This window comes from Gossypium hirsutum, chromosome D05 (genome assembly GCF_007990345.1).
Source record: "Gossypium hirsutum isolate 1008001.06 chromosome D05, Gossypium_hirsutum_v2.1, whole genome shotgun sequence".
NCBI lineage: Eukaryota > Viridiplantae > Streptophyta > Magnoliopsida > Malvales > Malvaceae > Gossypium > Gossypium hirsutum.
The window spans coordinates 31279239-31296417 of NC_053441.1; the positions used below are offsets into that span (position 1 = coordinate 31279239).

At 35.6% G+C, this 17179-nt stretch overlaps 3 protein-coding genes across 4 annotated transcripts; 1 reads left to right on the forward strand and 2 right to left on the reverse strand.

Moving 5' to 3' along the window:
- Positions 1-946: 946 nt before the first annotated feature.
- Positions 947-5148, reverse strand: LOC107904164 (eukaryotic translation initiation factor 6-2; the record flags this gene model as incomplete). Its single annotated transcript, XM_041092695.1, has 8 exons — positions 947-1074; positions 1170-1426; positions 1515-1625; positions 1952-2082; positions 3237-3281; positions 4041-4126; positions 4199-4295; positions 5079-5148. Coding segments are annotated over 8 exons (798 nt in total), but the record flags the coding sequence as incomplete, so codon positions are not given.
- Positions 5149-7267: 2119 nt separating this feature from the next.
- On the forward strand, positions 7268-9780 carry LOC107904163 (bZIP transcription factor 60). Its single transcript, XM_016830434.2, has 3 exons — positions 7268-7862; positions 8428-8651; positions 9302-9780. Exons 1-3 carry the CDS (start codon positions 7489-7491, stop codon positions 9553-9555), a joined length of 852 nt encoding a protein of 283 aa, XP_016685923.1. The 5' UTR covers positions 7268-7488; the 3' UTR covers positions 9556-9780.
- Positions 9781-9883: 103 nt separating this feature from the next.
- Positions 9884-13500, reverse strand: LOC107904162 (NAC domain containing protein 50). Of its 2 annotated transcripts, none has more exons than XM_016830432.2 (4): positions 13094-13500; positions 12000-12277; positions 11064-11297; positions 9884-10697 (listed from the first exon to the last, which is right to left on the reverse strand). In XM_016830432.2, the coding sequence occupies exons 1-4, from the start codon at positions 13416-13418 to the stop codon at positions 10062-10064; spliced, it is 1473 nt and encodes a 490-aa protein (XP_016685921.1). In that variant the 5' UTR covers positions 13419-13500; the 3' UTR covers positions 9884-10061. The 2 variants fall into 2 exon arrangements, with proteins under 2 accessions (XP_016685921.1, XP_016685920.1); XM_016830431.2 differs by having other exon boundaries at positions 9884-10700; positions 13094-13497.
- Between the last annotated feature and the right edge of the window lie 3679 nt (positions 13501-17179).

Genomic DNA, 17179 nt, shown 5'->3' on the forward strand with positions numbered 1-17179 from the left:
AAGAAAAATTGTTCAAGCTTCGACCACCATTCACGAAAATCCGTGCCATCAAAACGTGGGCATTCAAGTCTGTACAAATTACTAGTTACATCCCTTGAAGACCCTCACAAGGGAGATAGTACCAACTGCTCCTCCTTTGAAGATTCATGAGGGACACTTCCTAAAATACCCTTTCCCTTGTCCAAGCTCACTTCCATTGGAGTTGCCTTGCTAGTACCAACAACACCGGTTGGTTTCGACTATCCCATGTATTGCTCAAACAAGGTTTAAAGACTCGTGCGAATCTCAGTTCGAATCTTCCCTTTCACGGTGTCATAGAAGGACTGACACTTGGTATCAATCTTGGTGTCCAGATCTGATTTCAACTATGTGAACTCCTGTTGCAGTTGACTCATCTCTTTTTGAAGCGTGGTGGTTACTCCATCGTTGGCCATGAGGAAAGAGAAGCTCTGATACCTTGATACGAGCTAATGAAGAAGGAGAAGAATAGGAAGAATAGGAGGAAGAAGAATAAAAGGAAGAAAAAGGAGTAACAGAGAGAGAAGGGAGAAAAGAGGTTGAGAAAATAGTACTGAAAAACCTTCATAACAAAACCAACACACACGAGGGAGCTAAAAAGAAAGAAAATAACAATCATTACAACTGTCGTTTGATTATAAGGCTGACATCAAAACGCTCCGTTTAATTAACCAAACCCTTCACCCCAAAACGTAGCATTTTCATTAAAGTACCCTTCCCCCAAAACATGCCATTTTTGCAACATAATTAACTCAACAAACTAAACAGAATTTAACTACTTAACCCATAATTATATGCCATAACAAAGTATTTTGGAAAATTTGTAAGAAAAAAGAAATAACTTAGATGGTAATCAAATCCCAATATATTTTAACTTTTTTCAAAAAATTACATTCTAGCCGAACATGCATCGTTAGGACAAAAATACTTTAAAAAAATGAACAGTCAGATTAAGATTTACACATTCATTAGTGTTGTAATTTTAACATGACATAAAATATGACAGAGCGAGCATTGTCTTGACGATGAGCAACAACCAACCAAACACCAACGAATTTATTCATTAGTGTTGTAATTTTAACATGACATAAAATACGACAGAACGAGCATTGTCTCGACGATGAGCAACAACCAACCAAACACCAACAAATTAAACATAGGTGTCTATCAACGATTTCCTCATCTCATCTACGATAGCAGTAGGTTGTGCTTCTCTCAGCTTAAAGACACTCTCGATGACAGAAAGTTCGGTTGCTGTGGTATCCGACCCACAGAAGGCAGTCCAGTCATTTACAGTCATTCCTGCAGCTATTACTTCACTCCCACGGTTGATGGTGCCAGCCACCAATGGAACCTGAAGAAGCGTCGAAAGCTCATCCAAGTCTTCAATGGATGTGTGAGGATGAACCTGCAACAGTCCAGAAGGTAAATCGCAAAATAAAAATGGAGAATGTAAGAGGTAATCATTGGTGCAAGATGAAGAGATTCTATCTCACCAAGCCACCTCGGTTTGAAAATGCACAGTAGCTCCCAACAAGAATATTTCCGGCAATTGTTTGCCTGAAAACTTCTACACCAAGAACATCAGCAATTATCTCCTCAGTTTCCTGATCGAAGTAGCAGATAAAGATTATCAAGGAAAAGAATATTAGATCTCCCATGGCATGGTAAAACATCATGGTTATGGAAAATCAATCAACACTCCTCAAAAACCAAAAAGAACCATGATGTTTTACCAAGTACCTACGTTCGGAGATATCATTTCTAGCCAAGCATTCTAGGCAAAGAGGCACAGTAAAGAACTACCGAATTGTAATTTAGTCCTGCTCATTCAAAATAAAAATAGAAAATAAAGACCCCTTATTACTGCACTTGGATATTGAAAATTTGGAATGATCTTAATAAACTATTTCAATGATATATGGGAATTTACCCGATCTAGATCTGTATGCGTCAGAGCAACATGGTCATTGCAAGCTATACAGTTCCCAAGAGCAGATAGTTTCTCCTCTATGCGCTGAACAACAACTTGATCCGGTAGACTATTTCGCAAGTGTTGAAGTTCTTCAATAAGAAAGAACAAAATAAAAATCCATCACTGATATTAGAAACCAAAGATTATAAACTTTTAATTGAAGTAGAAAAAATATACAATATGAGTCGAAACCAAAGATTATAAACTTTTAATTGGTGAAGTAGAACAAATATACAATATGAGTCTACAAAGACAACTTTTAATTGGTGAAGTAGAACAAATATACAATATGAGCCTACAAAGAAAAAGGAATGAGATTAAAAGTCAGATATAAGTGCAAAACCAAACCAACTTGGACTTTGAAAATCAAATTTGAGGACAAGATACATCTAATCCAAGGTATTCAAGTAAACTGCACCAGACTTCAAGCCACTTAGAGCAGAGATAATGTTGTTTTGCACTTGAGAATAACAATGTAACTAAAATGATAATCATAAACATCAAGCACCTAATGGCCCCATATATTGACATGTCAAAATGTGGAAAAGTTATATTCCATATTGCGAGAACGTTCGCTTTTTATTTTTAAGTTTTTCCATGTATTTGAAGGGTCCTTATGTCAACATAGGTGCTTCAAGAAAAATAGTCAGGGCAACATGGGTTCTAGTCACCCCTCCCCACAGCACTGATATCTTGCATATTAATTTTAACCTAGAGATTCCATGCCCCTATCTTGGTAAAGTTAACACATCAAATGGACTTCAGAAAGAGAATCTGTTAACTAGTGCAATCCACAGGATGCACAATTTCCCAAATACAGTTTTCAGATACTTTTGAATTATATGAGCCAAACCTCACTTTCGCCAACTAAATCCAGTTTGATCACAAGTTTCATTTACTTTTGTCTTAATCATTTTCTTGTTTTATATTACGTTATACTAGGACATAATTTCAGGGAGGTGTAGGTGGCCCCATTTCCATTCTACTTGTATTAGATTAACTCCTTCCCTGTTTAAATCTCTTCTTGTAGAAACAAAGACAATCACAAACAACTACGAAAACTCTAAAAACATAGAAAACTTAAAACAAAACAGCCTTCAGCTGCATATGGATGAAGATTTCTAAATAGCTCGGATTTGAATATAATAAGGAAGCTTCACGTAAAAGCAAAGAGTTAAGAATCAGAATTACACATGCACTATTGCCAATGTTTAGATCCCACTGAGAGAACTCAAAAAATTACCTTGATCTGTGGTGGTGTGAGGGACAAGAAGCCCATTCTTATTTCCTGTCAAAACAAATCAAGCTCACATTAATCAAATCCAAAGGCATCTAACAACAATGAATAAAACTTGGACAAGACCGGTCAATTGAACCAAGAATAGTAGGATATCTGGTTTGTTGACTATATAAAAGTAGGGTAATACTCAAACCAAGAAAGAACCAACCATTAAAAAAAACGAGACTGAACCAGTAAAAACCCAGCTTTATAAATATATTTTTCTTCTTGTTTTCAAAACTTTATTCCTAATCAATGAGATTTGAACCATTAACCTCTTGATTTTATAATAAAGATCTTACCAATTACCATAAAGCCAAATGTACTTTGTGTTAATTATAAACCATATTTATTATTTATTATACATAAAATAGTATCTGGTTTGTTGACTATATAAAAGTAGGATAATACTCAAACGAAGAAAGAACCAACCATTAAAAAGAACGAGACTGAACCAGTAAAAACCCAGCTTTATAAATATATTTTTCTTCTTGTTTTCAAAGCTTTATTCCTAATCAATGAGATTTGAACCATTAACCTCTTGATTTTATAATAAAGATCTTATCAATTACCATTAAGCCAAATGTACTTTGTGTTAATTATAAACCATATTTATTATTTATTATACATTAAAATAGTATCTAGACATAAAAATATAAAACCAGTTAGTTAAACTGGTTGGAGTGGAAACAGAAGGTTGGACCGGTTTGCCTTCTATTCTGTTTTTCTTGACAATGTCAGGTAAGATGAGTCTTAAAAAATTCTTACCAGCACAGAGCCGTCCTATTATTCTAGTGCCGCCAAGAGAGGTCTTAATGACAGGAATGACATCCGCTAACTCAGACTCAAAAGCACTGCAAGGTGCCAATATAACCTTAATAAATTAGTTAAAACAGGGAAATAAGGGCCATAGAAGACAAGCTCACCTGTAGAAGTTTTCAGACCCTCCAATTGCAACCAAGCAATAAGCATTGGTCAGCTTGGAAAACACTCCAACTTCACATGAATTTTCAAACTGTAGCCCTGTATAAACCACAGGTATGAGACTCGTGATTGTAGTAGATATGTTTACTCCATAGTGATGGGAACCACCAAAACCATATAAGTGATAAATTTTAAAGATTTATCGATACTAATGTACAGAGATACAAGCCATGTAATGTTATGAATAACTTAGTCATATCAACAGAAGAATAAAATATTTATACATACTAAAGGCTGAAAAAAAGAATGAAACTTACTAGTTGCTATACGAAAATGATCGATGATGAACCAGAGAAACTGCATTTAAAGATAATCAACTAATTAAACTATAAAGAAATATCAACCAGACAAATAAGGAATCATACAATTCCAAATTAAATAAATATATATGTAATTATTTACATATATATATTCATCCAATTCTCGTGCATAAACATATTCCACTAAGGAATGCTTAAAGATAACTACCCTTATACTACTTGTTGTTCATCACAAATTATATTTGAATATGTCTCAAGCATTTAGGGTAACCAAACTCCTAAATCTCTACTCAACTTCAACTACAAACAAAGGTCAATAGAAACCAAAGAAGAGCCCCCACAACAAGGTTAAAAAAATTGGATATGAAATTATAAAATGCCATCACAAACAGAAAGATAACAGCATAAACAAGCTCAAGTTCACCACCTTAACCTTTCTGCTAATACAAGGAAAAACCCAGAAAATTTATGAAAATCAGAAAATCTTACATATATTATTAAACCGTAGAAACCCAGATAAGAAAAGCAAGCAGAAGTCTTAACAAATGAATAAAAGGTTTACCAAATAAATGCTTGGTGCTTCCTTGGTTGGAGTTTGAGAGGCCGGCGTTCAGAGGAAGAGGAGAAACAAGTCAGGTTTTGTATGGGTTAATGAATCCTTTATGTAGCGGCTTAAAAGGAGAATCAAACGCGCTCTACTAAACGACGTCGTGGTCCGTAACAGTGTGCTCTGAAAAATCTAGGGTTAAGAGAAAAACTATTGAGAAAAATATTTTGGATTGGTTTTCTCTTGAATTTGGTTTAATTTTAGTGGGATTAATAATTAGAGAATGTGGTGGTGTAATAGTAATTAGCTTGGAAATTTTTTTTTTATGTCTGAAGTATTTAAATTTAATTATAAAATTTTAATATAATATATATTTTATTATTTTTTAATAATAAAATAAATTTTTTAAGTCGAAAATAGGCTTAAGCTTGAAATTTTTTTCGAATCGGATCAAAGCTGGACTATTTATGGCTATGTCCTTTCTTCTTTTAATTGTCCAGGCATATTTACATTTATAGTGTACTTATAGGTGTATCATATTTGTAATAATGAAATTAAATAATAATAATAATTAGTATGTCATATCATTAAAATAATAATTCATAAATTTTTTTAATTATATTTATATTTGCAATTTTTTAAGTAAAACAACAATGAATTGAAAGGGTTAAACATTTATTCAAATTGAATTATAAAAATATTTTTTAGTAATTTATTTTTAATAAAATCCAACTTGTGATAGTTGGTGTTAGAACAATGTTCAGTTAAGATATAGAGTTGAGATAGCGAAAAAGATAAATGGTTAATATGTTCCACCAGAGACTCATGAGAGGGCCAAGAAGGGTAGTAATTCAAGAGATATGCTATTGACAATGGATGATAAAGTTGTCCCCAAGGATGATGTAAGTGTTAGGCGGCTCGAAAATACCCATAGGATGGTGAATTGGGATTTTGAAATTCATTGTTGAACTTTTTTAAATGACGAGGAAATGGAAGAAAAGTTTGTACAATTCGATTTACAGTGGTTCGGTCTCAATTGCTCACCTCTACTACTTTGGTATACCTCAATGAAAGATTTTCCCAATTCGTTATACTTGAATTAATACCTTTCAAGGGAAAGTTATAACATTTACAGCCCTATCTTTTTCACAAGGCTACAATAGAATCTCCCCTTATCTTTTGTGACTAAATTAGAACTTTCTAGCTTTTACAAGACTTAACTATAAACATTTTACAAATTACTTAAGGTTTTATGCCTTAAAAAGCGTAAGTTGCTTTTTGCAAGTACAAGAAATGATGTAAACAACAATGACCTCTCAAAAGTGTCTACTTATAAGTGTGAAGCTCTTTCAAAGAATTGAAATGAGAATGATGAATATATTTAATAACAAGCACCTAAAAAGACATATACAAGAGAAAATGAAGAAATAAAGAATTTGATGCTTTTCTCTTTATTACAATACTTGGATGGTCTTATGTATTCAAGTGTTATTGACTTGAATATATATCCTTTGACTTATTTTTAGACGTTTGGAGTTGTTGGAGAGAGTTTCTAGCCATTGAGAGCATTTATTTCGAGCATTTAATAAACCTACAGCACTATGTCTTGAGATAGAAAGAGCAAAATATGATCGTTGGAGCTAGAGGTCTCAAGACACAAATGGCTTGTCTTGAGTCAATTTGCTTTGTGTCTCGAGACAAGGCTCCCCTAAAGCTTACATTTTCTTCGATATTGGTTGGACCTTTTGTCTCGAGACAAAGTTCCTTTGAAGCATTTTTAGCTTCGATGTTTGTCTGTCTGTCTCAAAACAATATTAAGAACTTAAAAAATGTGGCTTAAAATTATCAACACAAAATTTAATTAATGAAAACAATTAAATTAATATTAATTGATATTTTATAATATATCATAGCTAGCCCCATCTATTAATGAAACATGTATTTTTAGAAAGACATTTTATTTAAAATTTAAAATAAGAAATGAAATATTTTAATGAAATATTTTTTTAGGGATATTTATTTTATAAATCAAATATATTTATTTATTTTTAGTGTAATTAATGTTTCAATTTCTTGACTTAATAAAAAAAATCTGATTTTTAATTCTCAATAGGCCCGGCCCACCCAAGTCCCTACAAGCCTCGGAATGGAGATAGTGAATTAGGGCTAAAGGTTTTTCTATGGGTCCTACCCGAACCGAATTCGATCCATCTATTCATGGAATTAATTAATATTTTCCTTATAAACAATTCAGCAAAATCGCAGCCTTCGTCTCCAAGGAAACTAAGTTCAAAAGGTGCTTGTTTGTATCTTCTGATCGGTTCAATTTCATGTGTCACTCTCTTTCCTTCCCATCTTAAACATGCTCCCTCCTTTGTAAATCCTATTAGACTTCAATTTCCCCTTTCATAATCTTTGGGTTTTCATGGAGGAAATCAATTGGGATACCCTTCTGCTCGAGGTTGACTTACCCGATTTCGGGGATATCTTAGATAATGAACCGGAACCGGTAACGGAACCTCCTCCTCAACCTTGTTCGACCCAGAATTCCGATGAAGAACCGGCGGTGTCTTCGTGGATCGGGGAGATCGAGAAGGTTTTGATGAAGGATGATAATTTTGATCATAGGGTTGAGACTCAACCTGTCTCCGATGATGATTTCTTGGCCGATTTACTGGTTGATTCACCTCCTAGTAGCGGCGGCGATGTGGCTGGCGTCGACGGTGCTGATTTGCACAAACAGAGCCAGACCCACACCGACGTCGATAAAGACGATCCCATTGCTAAGAAACAGAGAAGGTATAAATTGATATTCCCAATTTATCGTCTTTATCTGTTGTTCTTTGAAACTTCATTTTGTTTCAATTTTATTAGTTGCATGTCCAATTTGAAGTAGAGGATTAATGACTTACCTGAGGAACTCAAGCTCAATCTAGTTTTACTTTTAAAGCTTGATTGATCTTCCCAATTTGTCATCTTTCTCTATTGTTCATTAAAATTGTATTTTTTTTCGAACTCATTAGTTGCATGTCTATTTTGAAGTAGAGTGTAACCGCTTGCCTCAGAAACTCAAGCTTCATTCGAGCTCAATAAAGTTTTAATTTTAATGCTTGAGTTTGATTCAAGATGAAAGTTGAATTGCTCAAGCTTTTTTGGTTAAGCTTGTTTATCCTGTAAAAAGTAAGGTTGATTTTCACGCTTGACTTCAAACTCGACTTACGATACTTAAATTCAACTCACATGATCTCACGAGCATGACTCAGTAATGATCCAACCTGGTTCCGAGTGTTTTTCAATTTTCATACAAACCCATGTATTTAGGGTGTAACTTGCAATTGATGGATCTGAATGTTTTCTTTTTCAGGCAGTTGAGAAACAGAGATGCAGCTGTGAGATCAAGGGAGAAGAAGAAGATGTATGTCAAGGATCTTGAGATGAAGAGTAGGTATTTAGAAGGGGAATGTAGACGACTGAGCCGTGTGCTTCAGTGCTTCATTGCTGAGAATCAAGCTCTTCGTCTTACTTTGCATAAGGGTTGTGCATTTGATACATCCTCGACCAAGCAGGAGTCTGCCGTGCTCTTGTTGGGTATGAAATGGTTCTATATGTCATCTGTCCTTGCTTTCACTGTCTTTGGTTTAATATTATATGGGCAAGAAAGTAGACTTCTTATCTTCACAAATGGACCATGTTACTCGTATCAAGCCTAAATGGGTGCTCGACATGCTTTTGTTCATTTTCTCCTAAGTTTTCCGTTTATATTACAATAGTATGAATGTAGCTGCATGTCTTGTTTAGTAGGCTATGTTATTGGACTTGGGTTTGAACGTCTAAAATTTTGTGTTCAACATGTGTAAGTTCATTTTTTTTTTCTAAATTTTTCATGCATTTGAAAGGTCATATTACTGTATCTATGTTCTGATATGCATTAGATATGGTTAATTCAAAGAAGACAACGAGTCGGAGCGCCTCTTTACAAACAGATACTTGTTCATGGCCTTTGCAAGTGTGTTTCTACTTCATTTTTCCTCTTTGTATGAATTCTTACTGAAGTATGGATTTCAAGAGGAGGGCTGTTGTGTGGCTTATTATGATTCTTATCCAATGAAGATGAATGTCTTCCTCCTGCCTCGGAGAAACTCAATGCTTTTTGTACACTGTTGCTACTTTGATAGCTTATTCTTTTAAGCCTATTGAGCAGGGTTGTTTTTTTATTTATCATCGTTTGCATTTTGTAGAATCCCTGCTGTTGGGTTCCCTGCTTTGGTTCCTGGGCATCATGTGCCTCTTCACCCTGCCAATACTGCCCAGGTCTGTTCTGGAGGCAGTTCCAATGGCAAACGAGGAAACACAAGGTCCCGAAAGAGTGGCTCCAAGAGGGGCAGGGAGTAACCGGGTCGGACCATCTTTTGTGAAGAGTAGGAGATGCAAGGCATCTAGGGGAAAGATGAAAGAAATTTCATGTTTTATGGGAATTTTAGTTCCATTTTAGGTTTAATGTGATGGGGGTGTGGCTGTGGTTGTGATATTTAATGATCCTTGTAGTTTGAATAAAAATCACTCTTTGATCTTTGTTTTTGGCATATAACTCTTCTAGTGTACATTTAGTTTGTTCGGAGTGCCAGAAATTTAGTTCTAGTTTTTGTAAATTCTTGCAGTTACATTTTAATAGAAAGTCCGGTCTAGACCCGTCTAAAGTCGAGCTTTGGTTCCTTTACGAGATCTGTTCATATTCGAGTCAAAATCATGCATAGTTTATCTCTCAGAGCAACAATCCTCTATTTATTTTACAACGGAAAAAATCTGAAAACATTTTAAAATGTTCATTAACCGAGGATTAAATAAGGAGGAAAGCTACAACATTGTTCATCAACAAACTGAATGTTAATGTCATCTGAAGTTTACAATCGTGCCGGTGAACAATAATACATGCATAAATAAGGAAAGGAAATCAAGGAACCAGAACCGGAAAGAACCTAGGCTCCTGTACCACGCGACTCAGTTGCTCTTCTTTAGATCCTCGTTTTCCTTGCTAAGAAAATCTATTTTCGATTGTAGAATGTCGATCATAGTTTGAGCACTCATCATTTCGAGCTTCAATGTCTCCCTCTCAATGGAGGTCTTGTGGATCTCGTTTTGCAAATAGTTGATAAGTTTCATGCAACTAGGAGGCACCATGGAATTTAGATTAGTCGTCGCATTGTATTTTGGAGTAGGAGGAACATGATGATTCTCTTTGGGTTCCATAGATTCCATTAACGAAAATTCCAGGAGTGCAGAAACTGCCATTGTTGTCGCGGATGATGGTGGTGGTGGTGGTGTGGTGATGGTGGTGGTGGTGGTTGTCGTCGACGACCAACGATCTTGAGTCATTCTAGTTGAATTCTCAGTAACATTTCTAGTTGAATTCTCAGTAACATTTGCATGGTTTGGACCAAAATCGTTATGCCGCCTTCTCTTGTGCCCGAATAGAGATAAGGGTGCTTCTCGATTAGGCATGCATAGCGGCGGGCAATAATCTGATCTCTCGATCTTGAATGGAGGTAACAAAGTACAGTCATCAGTTCTCTCATTCGATGACTCTCTCGGAACATCATCACTAGGAGGAGCATCCTCGTCTGGATGTTCAATGTCCTGCTGTCATAAAAGAGAGTTTAGAAGCAACTCTTCGATCAAGGCTTAAGAATACTAGGCATATTACATTCGGTTAATATAATACTAGCATTAATGATTAAACCATGGAGATAACTAAATCAATAAGAGTGTCAAAATTATCTTATGTTACTCGGACTCGAGTTTGCCAGATTTCGGTGTGTGTTTGACACATCAAATAAGTGTAGAATTATACAATTATGTGTTCAGAGTTTAGGTTTTGGGTTTAGAATGCGATGTCATCAAAGTGAGGATCTAAAGAGAAGTTCAACATTTCAAAAAATATGAGCATCCATGATAAAGTTCGATATTATAATAATGCAGTAGCAAGAAAGATAAAGCATGAACCTGCTCAGAACTGATCCTTAGGACGCCATTGCTTTCAGTTGCTGCATTCTCGGTAGCTGCCACATCATTTCTGGCTATCGAATCATTACCAGCTGCAACATCATCCTCAGTGTCTAATCCTGGAACCAGACCGGCTGAACCATCATCCCACTCCGCCTCAATGAAAGGTGCATACCGGTTTCCATTTGGTGCTCCAATATTATTCTTATGAATTACTCTGCATAGCACGTAGCCCTAATCCACCAAAAAGGGGGGGGGAGACAATTCTTATTAGTTTCTGATAGTACAATTGCAAAGTTCGGTTGTAGAGGAAACTGTAGGACTCGTAAACATAAGGTTTCAAAATACTAATAACCCTACAGAATACAAGTTTGGATCCATCTTAACTCCTGCTACGTAGACTCTATGTTACTTGGGCTCAAGTGTGAGTGTTGGATGCCGGTATGTATGCTGACACTGAGGGTCCTTAGAGGGTTATATCTTCATGCCTATCTCCGGGTATACATGCAACATGCAATGTCAGACATAGTACTTGAAGAAACATCATAACACATGACAACAGGAATCACACTTACTATTCTTTTCCTAAATTTTCTCAGAAGCCAGATTGCGATTAAACAAAAACAACAGACATACAAACAATTCAAACTCAAGTTTTCTCGTCATTTCTCACAACTCTTTTCTCCCCATGCAAAAAATTGCATCTCAAGTAAGTCCGTTCTTCGGCATAATCAGATTAATGACGCATAATCCATTATCTAAGGCACAACATTTAGTATTTCATGTTAAAGTTCTATATCTTTTGCTGTCCGAAATATAGCTAAAATGAGAAGCAATCATTAACGTACATGATAACTTAATCTGTAACATCAATACTCGAAGCTATACATAATAAATCATCATTCACTATTAATATCAATTTAAATAGTCTCATACCTGCAATGCTCCAATCCTTTCCAATTCCTCTTCAATGAGCCGGTATTCATGCATAACCCAATTGGTTCGCAAGCCATCAGGAGCTTTCCCGCTATGAAAGACTAACGTCTTCTTCATTCCAATAAGCTGCGAATTATGACGGACCTCTCGGTCCTTCCCCGTGGCCTTCCAATACCCTTGGCCTGTGGCCCTATTCATTCTTCCCCCATTGCCATACTTCTTGTCCAATAAACTAAAGAAATACCATTCCTGGTCTCTGGTTTTCAATTTTGACTTGTCTGAAAAGCAGCCACCAACAAGAAACTTCAGCACCATAGCTTAAAAGGAACTAAAGCTGTCATGACCTACCGACTGCTTGGATACTCTCATTTCCCTGCATCGTGCCCACAAGCTGGTTTTAGCCTAGAGAGGCATAGTTTTGGGTGACAAAGCCTTGAGAAGCCGGTAGGCATCCAAGGGAATAACACCGGCCTGTGAGTACAATGCTGTGTGATGTGGTGCAGGAAAGTGAAATACCCGATCGGCCGGGGGTCGGAACAAAAGCAAAACCAGTAAACCTCAACAGAGCAGTGTAATAATGATAGCAAAGTTCTCACAAAAATATCCAAAGTAAATAAATAAATAGAAATTCACAAAGACTATATGGACTGAAAGAAGAAAGTGAATATAAAAATCCCATTTCTTGGAATAAATTGATAGCCAAAGATACTGCATTAAGCTATTAAAGAAATACAGAAAAACAAAAAAATCCCAATTCTTTTTTCTTTGGCTCAGCAAAAAAAACCCCATCCATAGATTCTTAAACTTTTAATAGAAAACCCTTCTAAAATCACGAGTTCGAATAATACTGCATTTAGCCAAGTAGAGGAAACTCAAAAATGGAAATGAATTGAAAACCAAGTATTTCATTATAATTTCAAATTATCAGCTCAGAAACCTCCCCCAAAGAAAAGAAATGCTTTCGAAAAAGAAAACTTTACCAAAAATGGAAAATAAAATTGAAGATAACAGTGGAAAATAAAATTGAAGATAACTTGTAAAATTTTAGCAGCCAATCTAAAAAATATATAGTTAGAACAAATAAAAAGCTCAACCTGAAAGGTTCCAAGGTTCATGCTTGTAAATATCAACTTCGGCAATAGCATCAAACCTGGCAGGCTTGTTCGTAACTTTTCTTTTCAAATAATAGCTAACCAATTCTTCATCAGTTGGATGGAATCGAAACCCAGGTGCTAAGGCCGTCGCTGAACTGCCAGTCTTTGCCGCCTTCGCCGTCGCCGTCGCCACCGCGGTTGGTCCTGGATCTGCAACTAAAGAAGTTTCACGACCCATAGAGAGATAGTTGTTTGGGGAAACGGAAAATACAAAAAACAGTGTGTTTTCGTGGGCGATACGAAATGAAATGAATTGAAGAAACATATATCGAGTATTTTTGATTGATGATGAAGAAACCAGGTTCCTTCGTTTACAAGAAATTTCACACTATTTTATTTTAGCAGACCTGACAGCTGAGTAAAATAATTTACTATCATTTATTATTTTCTGGTAAAAAATTAAAGGTTAAATTCCTTTATCAGTCCCTGTACTTTGCAAAGTTGTGGATTTAATCTTTGTACTTTTGGTCATTTTTAGTCTTGTATTTTTCAAAATTTAAAATTTCAGTATTCACCAAACAATTATTGTTAAATCCATCAATTTAAGTTTTGCTATTTCAATAAGTTGATGCAGTAAATACATTATCATATGTGTAATGTCATGTTAGCTTCTTATTTTAACATATTACTCACTAAAAATTCTACTAATGGATTAACACGCATTTACGTCAAAACTGAAATTCTAAAGTTCGAAAGTATAGAGCCTTAGAATGATCTAATTGAAGAAAATGGATCAGATCTACAACTCTACGCATAATTCATGACTATTAATTGAATTGCATGTATTATGACTAAAATTTCAAATTTCTAAAAGTACAAAAACTAGAATTGACGACTTCGAAAAGTAAAGGGACTAAGTCCATAACTTTCGCAAAGTATAGATATTAATAGAAGAGTTTAACCAAAATTAAAATTATGAAATATAATATAAGGGTCTGTTTGATTGCCAGTAAAATATTTTCCGTAAAATAATTTCGGGAAAATGTTTTACTTTTCTGTAAAATGATTTACTGGAAAATATTTTCTGGTGTTTGATTGAATCTGTACAAAATATTTTCGGCTGTTTGGTAGATTTCCTGGAAATATTTTTCGAAAAAAAATGTTTTTACATATATTGATATATATTAATAAATTTTTATATTTTAAATTATTTTTACATATATTGCAATGATTTATTTATAATAATACTCAATTATTAAGCCACAATATTAATCATTATAAATTGAAAAAAATTAATATCAAATAAATTATTTGTAATTGTGTTAAAAAATAAGTATTGAATAATTAAAAAAACAAGTTACTGGAAAATCGATAAATAGAAGCAATTTTCTACCGGAAATGAAGGAAGGAATGAAGGAGGCGATAGAGAGAAGAGCACGGAAAATGTCTTACGGAAATTGAAAGGGTAAGACATTTTCCCTAAAATGTAACTCATTTTCCCTTATTTTGGAGTTCATTTTCCAAATGGAAAATGTTTTCCGCCAATCAAATGCTGGAAAAGTTGGAAATGATTTTCCAGAAAATCAATTCCTTCAATCAAACAGACCCTAAATTTTTAACATATTAAATTTTATATAAAAAGATGAAAATAACAAACCAAAACACGCAATAAATCGAGCAAATTACATATAAAAGCTCTTTTTTTTAAAAAAATTACCGAAATGGGCCCGGTATATAATTATTTACCGGAATGGTCTAATTTCCCGAAAGCGCGTCCACGTCAGCGCGATGTCAGGGGACGTGGCAGAAAAACGCGTCCCTGAGGAAGCATTTTGCCTACATGGATAGAAATCGCTCCCTCAATGACGCGTTTTCCTGCCACGTAAGTGCTCCCTTGGGGACGCATTTTGGCCGCGCGTGAACAATAGCAACGGCTATTTTTATGACCGTTGGTGACCCCCTAACAGTAAAAAAAAAACTATAAAAACCCCCTTTCATTTTTTTTTGACAACTAAATCATTTCTCTCAATTTCTCTCTGATATTCTCTCAAATTATTCTCAAATTCCTCTCAAATTTCTTTCAAATTCCTATTTAAAAGAGCTTTAATTTTTTAATTATTTTTAAAAAAGTTTTAAATTTTATTTTGTTTGATTTTTTTTTAAATCGTAAAAATTTGTACCAATTTAGCAATGGCCGAAGAATTGATTCTTCTTGATAACAAGCACATATCCGTCGAATAAATGAAAATAGTAAGTGTTAAATTTAATTTTTAAATATTATTTAAGATTTTTTTATTTATGCAATTTTAAATAATTATTATTTTATTATTTGTTATAAAAGTATGTAGATCGGATATTGCAATGCTATATCTGTAATATGCATGGTCTTCCATCACCGTTGGTAGTTACCTGTGGGAGGCAGGTTTTTTGGCACGTGACGACGGTAGGCCGGGGATGCAAGTTGGACCCGAAACTTATCAGTGCGTTGATTGAGAGGTGGAGACCCGAGACACACACATTCCATCTTCCATGTGGAGATGCACTATCACTTTGGAAGATGTCAATTTGCAATTGGGATTGTCGGTGGACGGGTACGCAGTCACCGGGTCTGTTCAATCTGGTGATTGGGGAGCGATATGTTACGAGCTTTTGGGCGCTATTCCGGAGAATATTAACGAAGGTCAGATTGAGATGGGCTGGTTACGAGACACATTCCCGGATCCGGATGATGATTCAACCGAACTAGAAAGAATTCGATATGCTCGGGCATACATTCTTCAGATAATTTGAGGTTATTTGATGCTGGACTTGTCACGGAACCTCGTACATCTAAGATGACTGTTGAAACTCGTTGATTTTTGAGCAGCTGGTGAATTTAGTTGGGGGTCTGCCGTGTTGGCAACATTGTACTGGAAGATGTGCGGGGCGACGCGACTGAATAAAGCGAAAATCAGAGGTTTCTTGTCACTACTGCAGTTATGGGCACAGTTTCGCTTTCATTTTTTACGTCCTCAAGTGGACCACCCGTATACATTCCCACTCATAACAAGGTAAATTTTATATTATATTTTACAATTATTACGTAGATTTAAAATATAATCGAATGCTAAAAATTTATTTAATTAGGTGGAACCATCCGGTAAGCTATGCTTGATTACCTACCTCTTTTGAAGATATACGGCTTCTATTGGACCAACGGTCGGAAGCACAAGTAAGTATTAAATAAAATAGATATTTCCATCATGAGATAGTCGATTGGTATAACCCGTATTTAGTATATAACAAATAATTCAAGCAGTAATTCTGGATGAGTACTTTCAAAATCCAAACGTTTGGCATGTGAAAGTCCCATTGGTCAACTTTGCGACTGTGGAGATGCAACAGTCGGACAGATTATTACAGCAATTTGAATTCTAGCAACCGATTCCCGTGGCACTTGAGGTGTTGGATGACCATCACAAAATTGACCTACGATAATTGCATACAGATTGACCGAGATTCTGGTCATACTACATCCAAATGTGGGAAGATTGGTATGATTATATACCAACTCGGGAACCAATCATCGTTCCAGAGTTAGCGTACGTGTCGGAATACATGCCATAGTTTAGGATCTATGGCAAGCCGTATTTACTGTCGGCAGAGGAGAGGCAGCGACAATTGCGTGTCCAAAGGGAACGACGTGGCCCTTTAAATCTAAGAAGAAGGGATGACGACGCAAGCCCATCAACGAGGCCCAGACATTCACCTGACCCATCACCATCGCCCATACAATCACCAGGCCCAGCAACAGCATCGACACAGTCATTCGACCCAGCAGTTCAACCGACGATACCCACGACACAGCCTTTTCATATGATGCCAGGTGATTATCCTAGCCCTTTTATATATCCTAACCCTTATATGTTTCCTTTTTCTAGTCTTATGGCAGGTTGGAGTCAATGGCCCGGTTCATATCCATTTTCGATTACGCCGAGTGGACTGCCGATGTATAGGTCAGCATCGCACGAGGGATTACAAGAGAGGCTGTCGAGGAGCTCTTCTTTTTGCCAAACCCCATCACCGTATGGATTTCAAACAACTTCG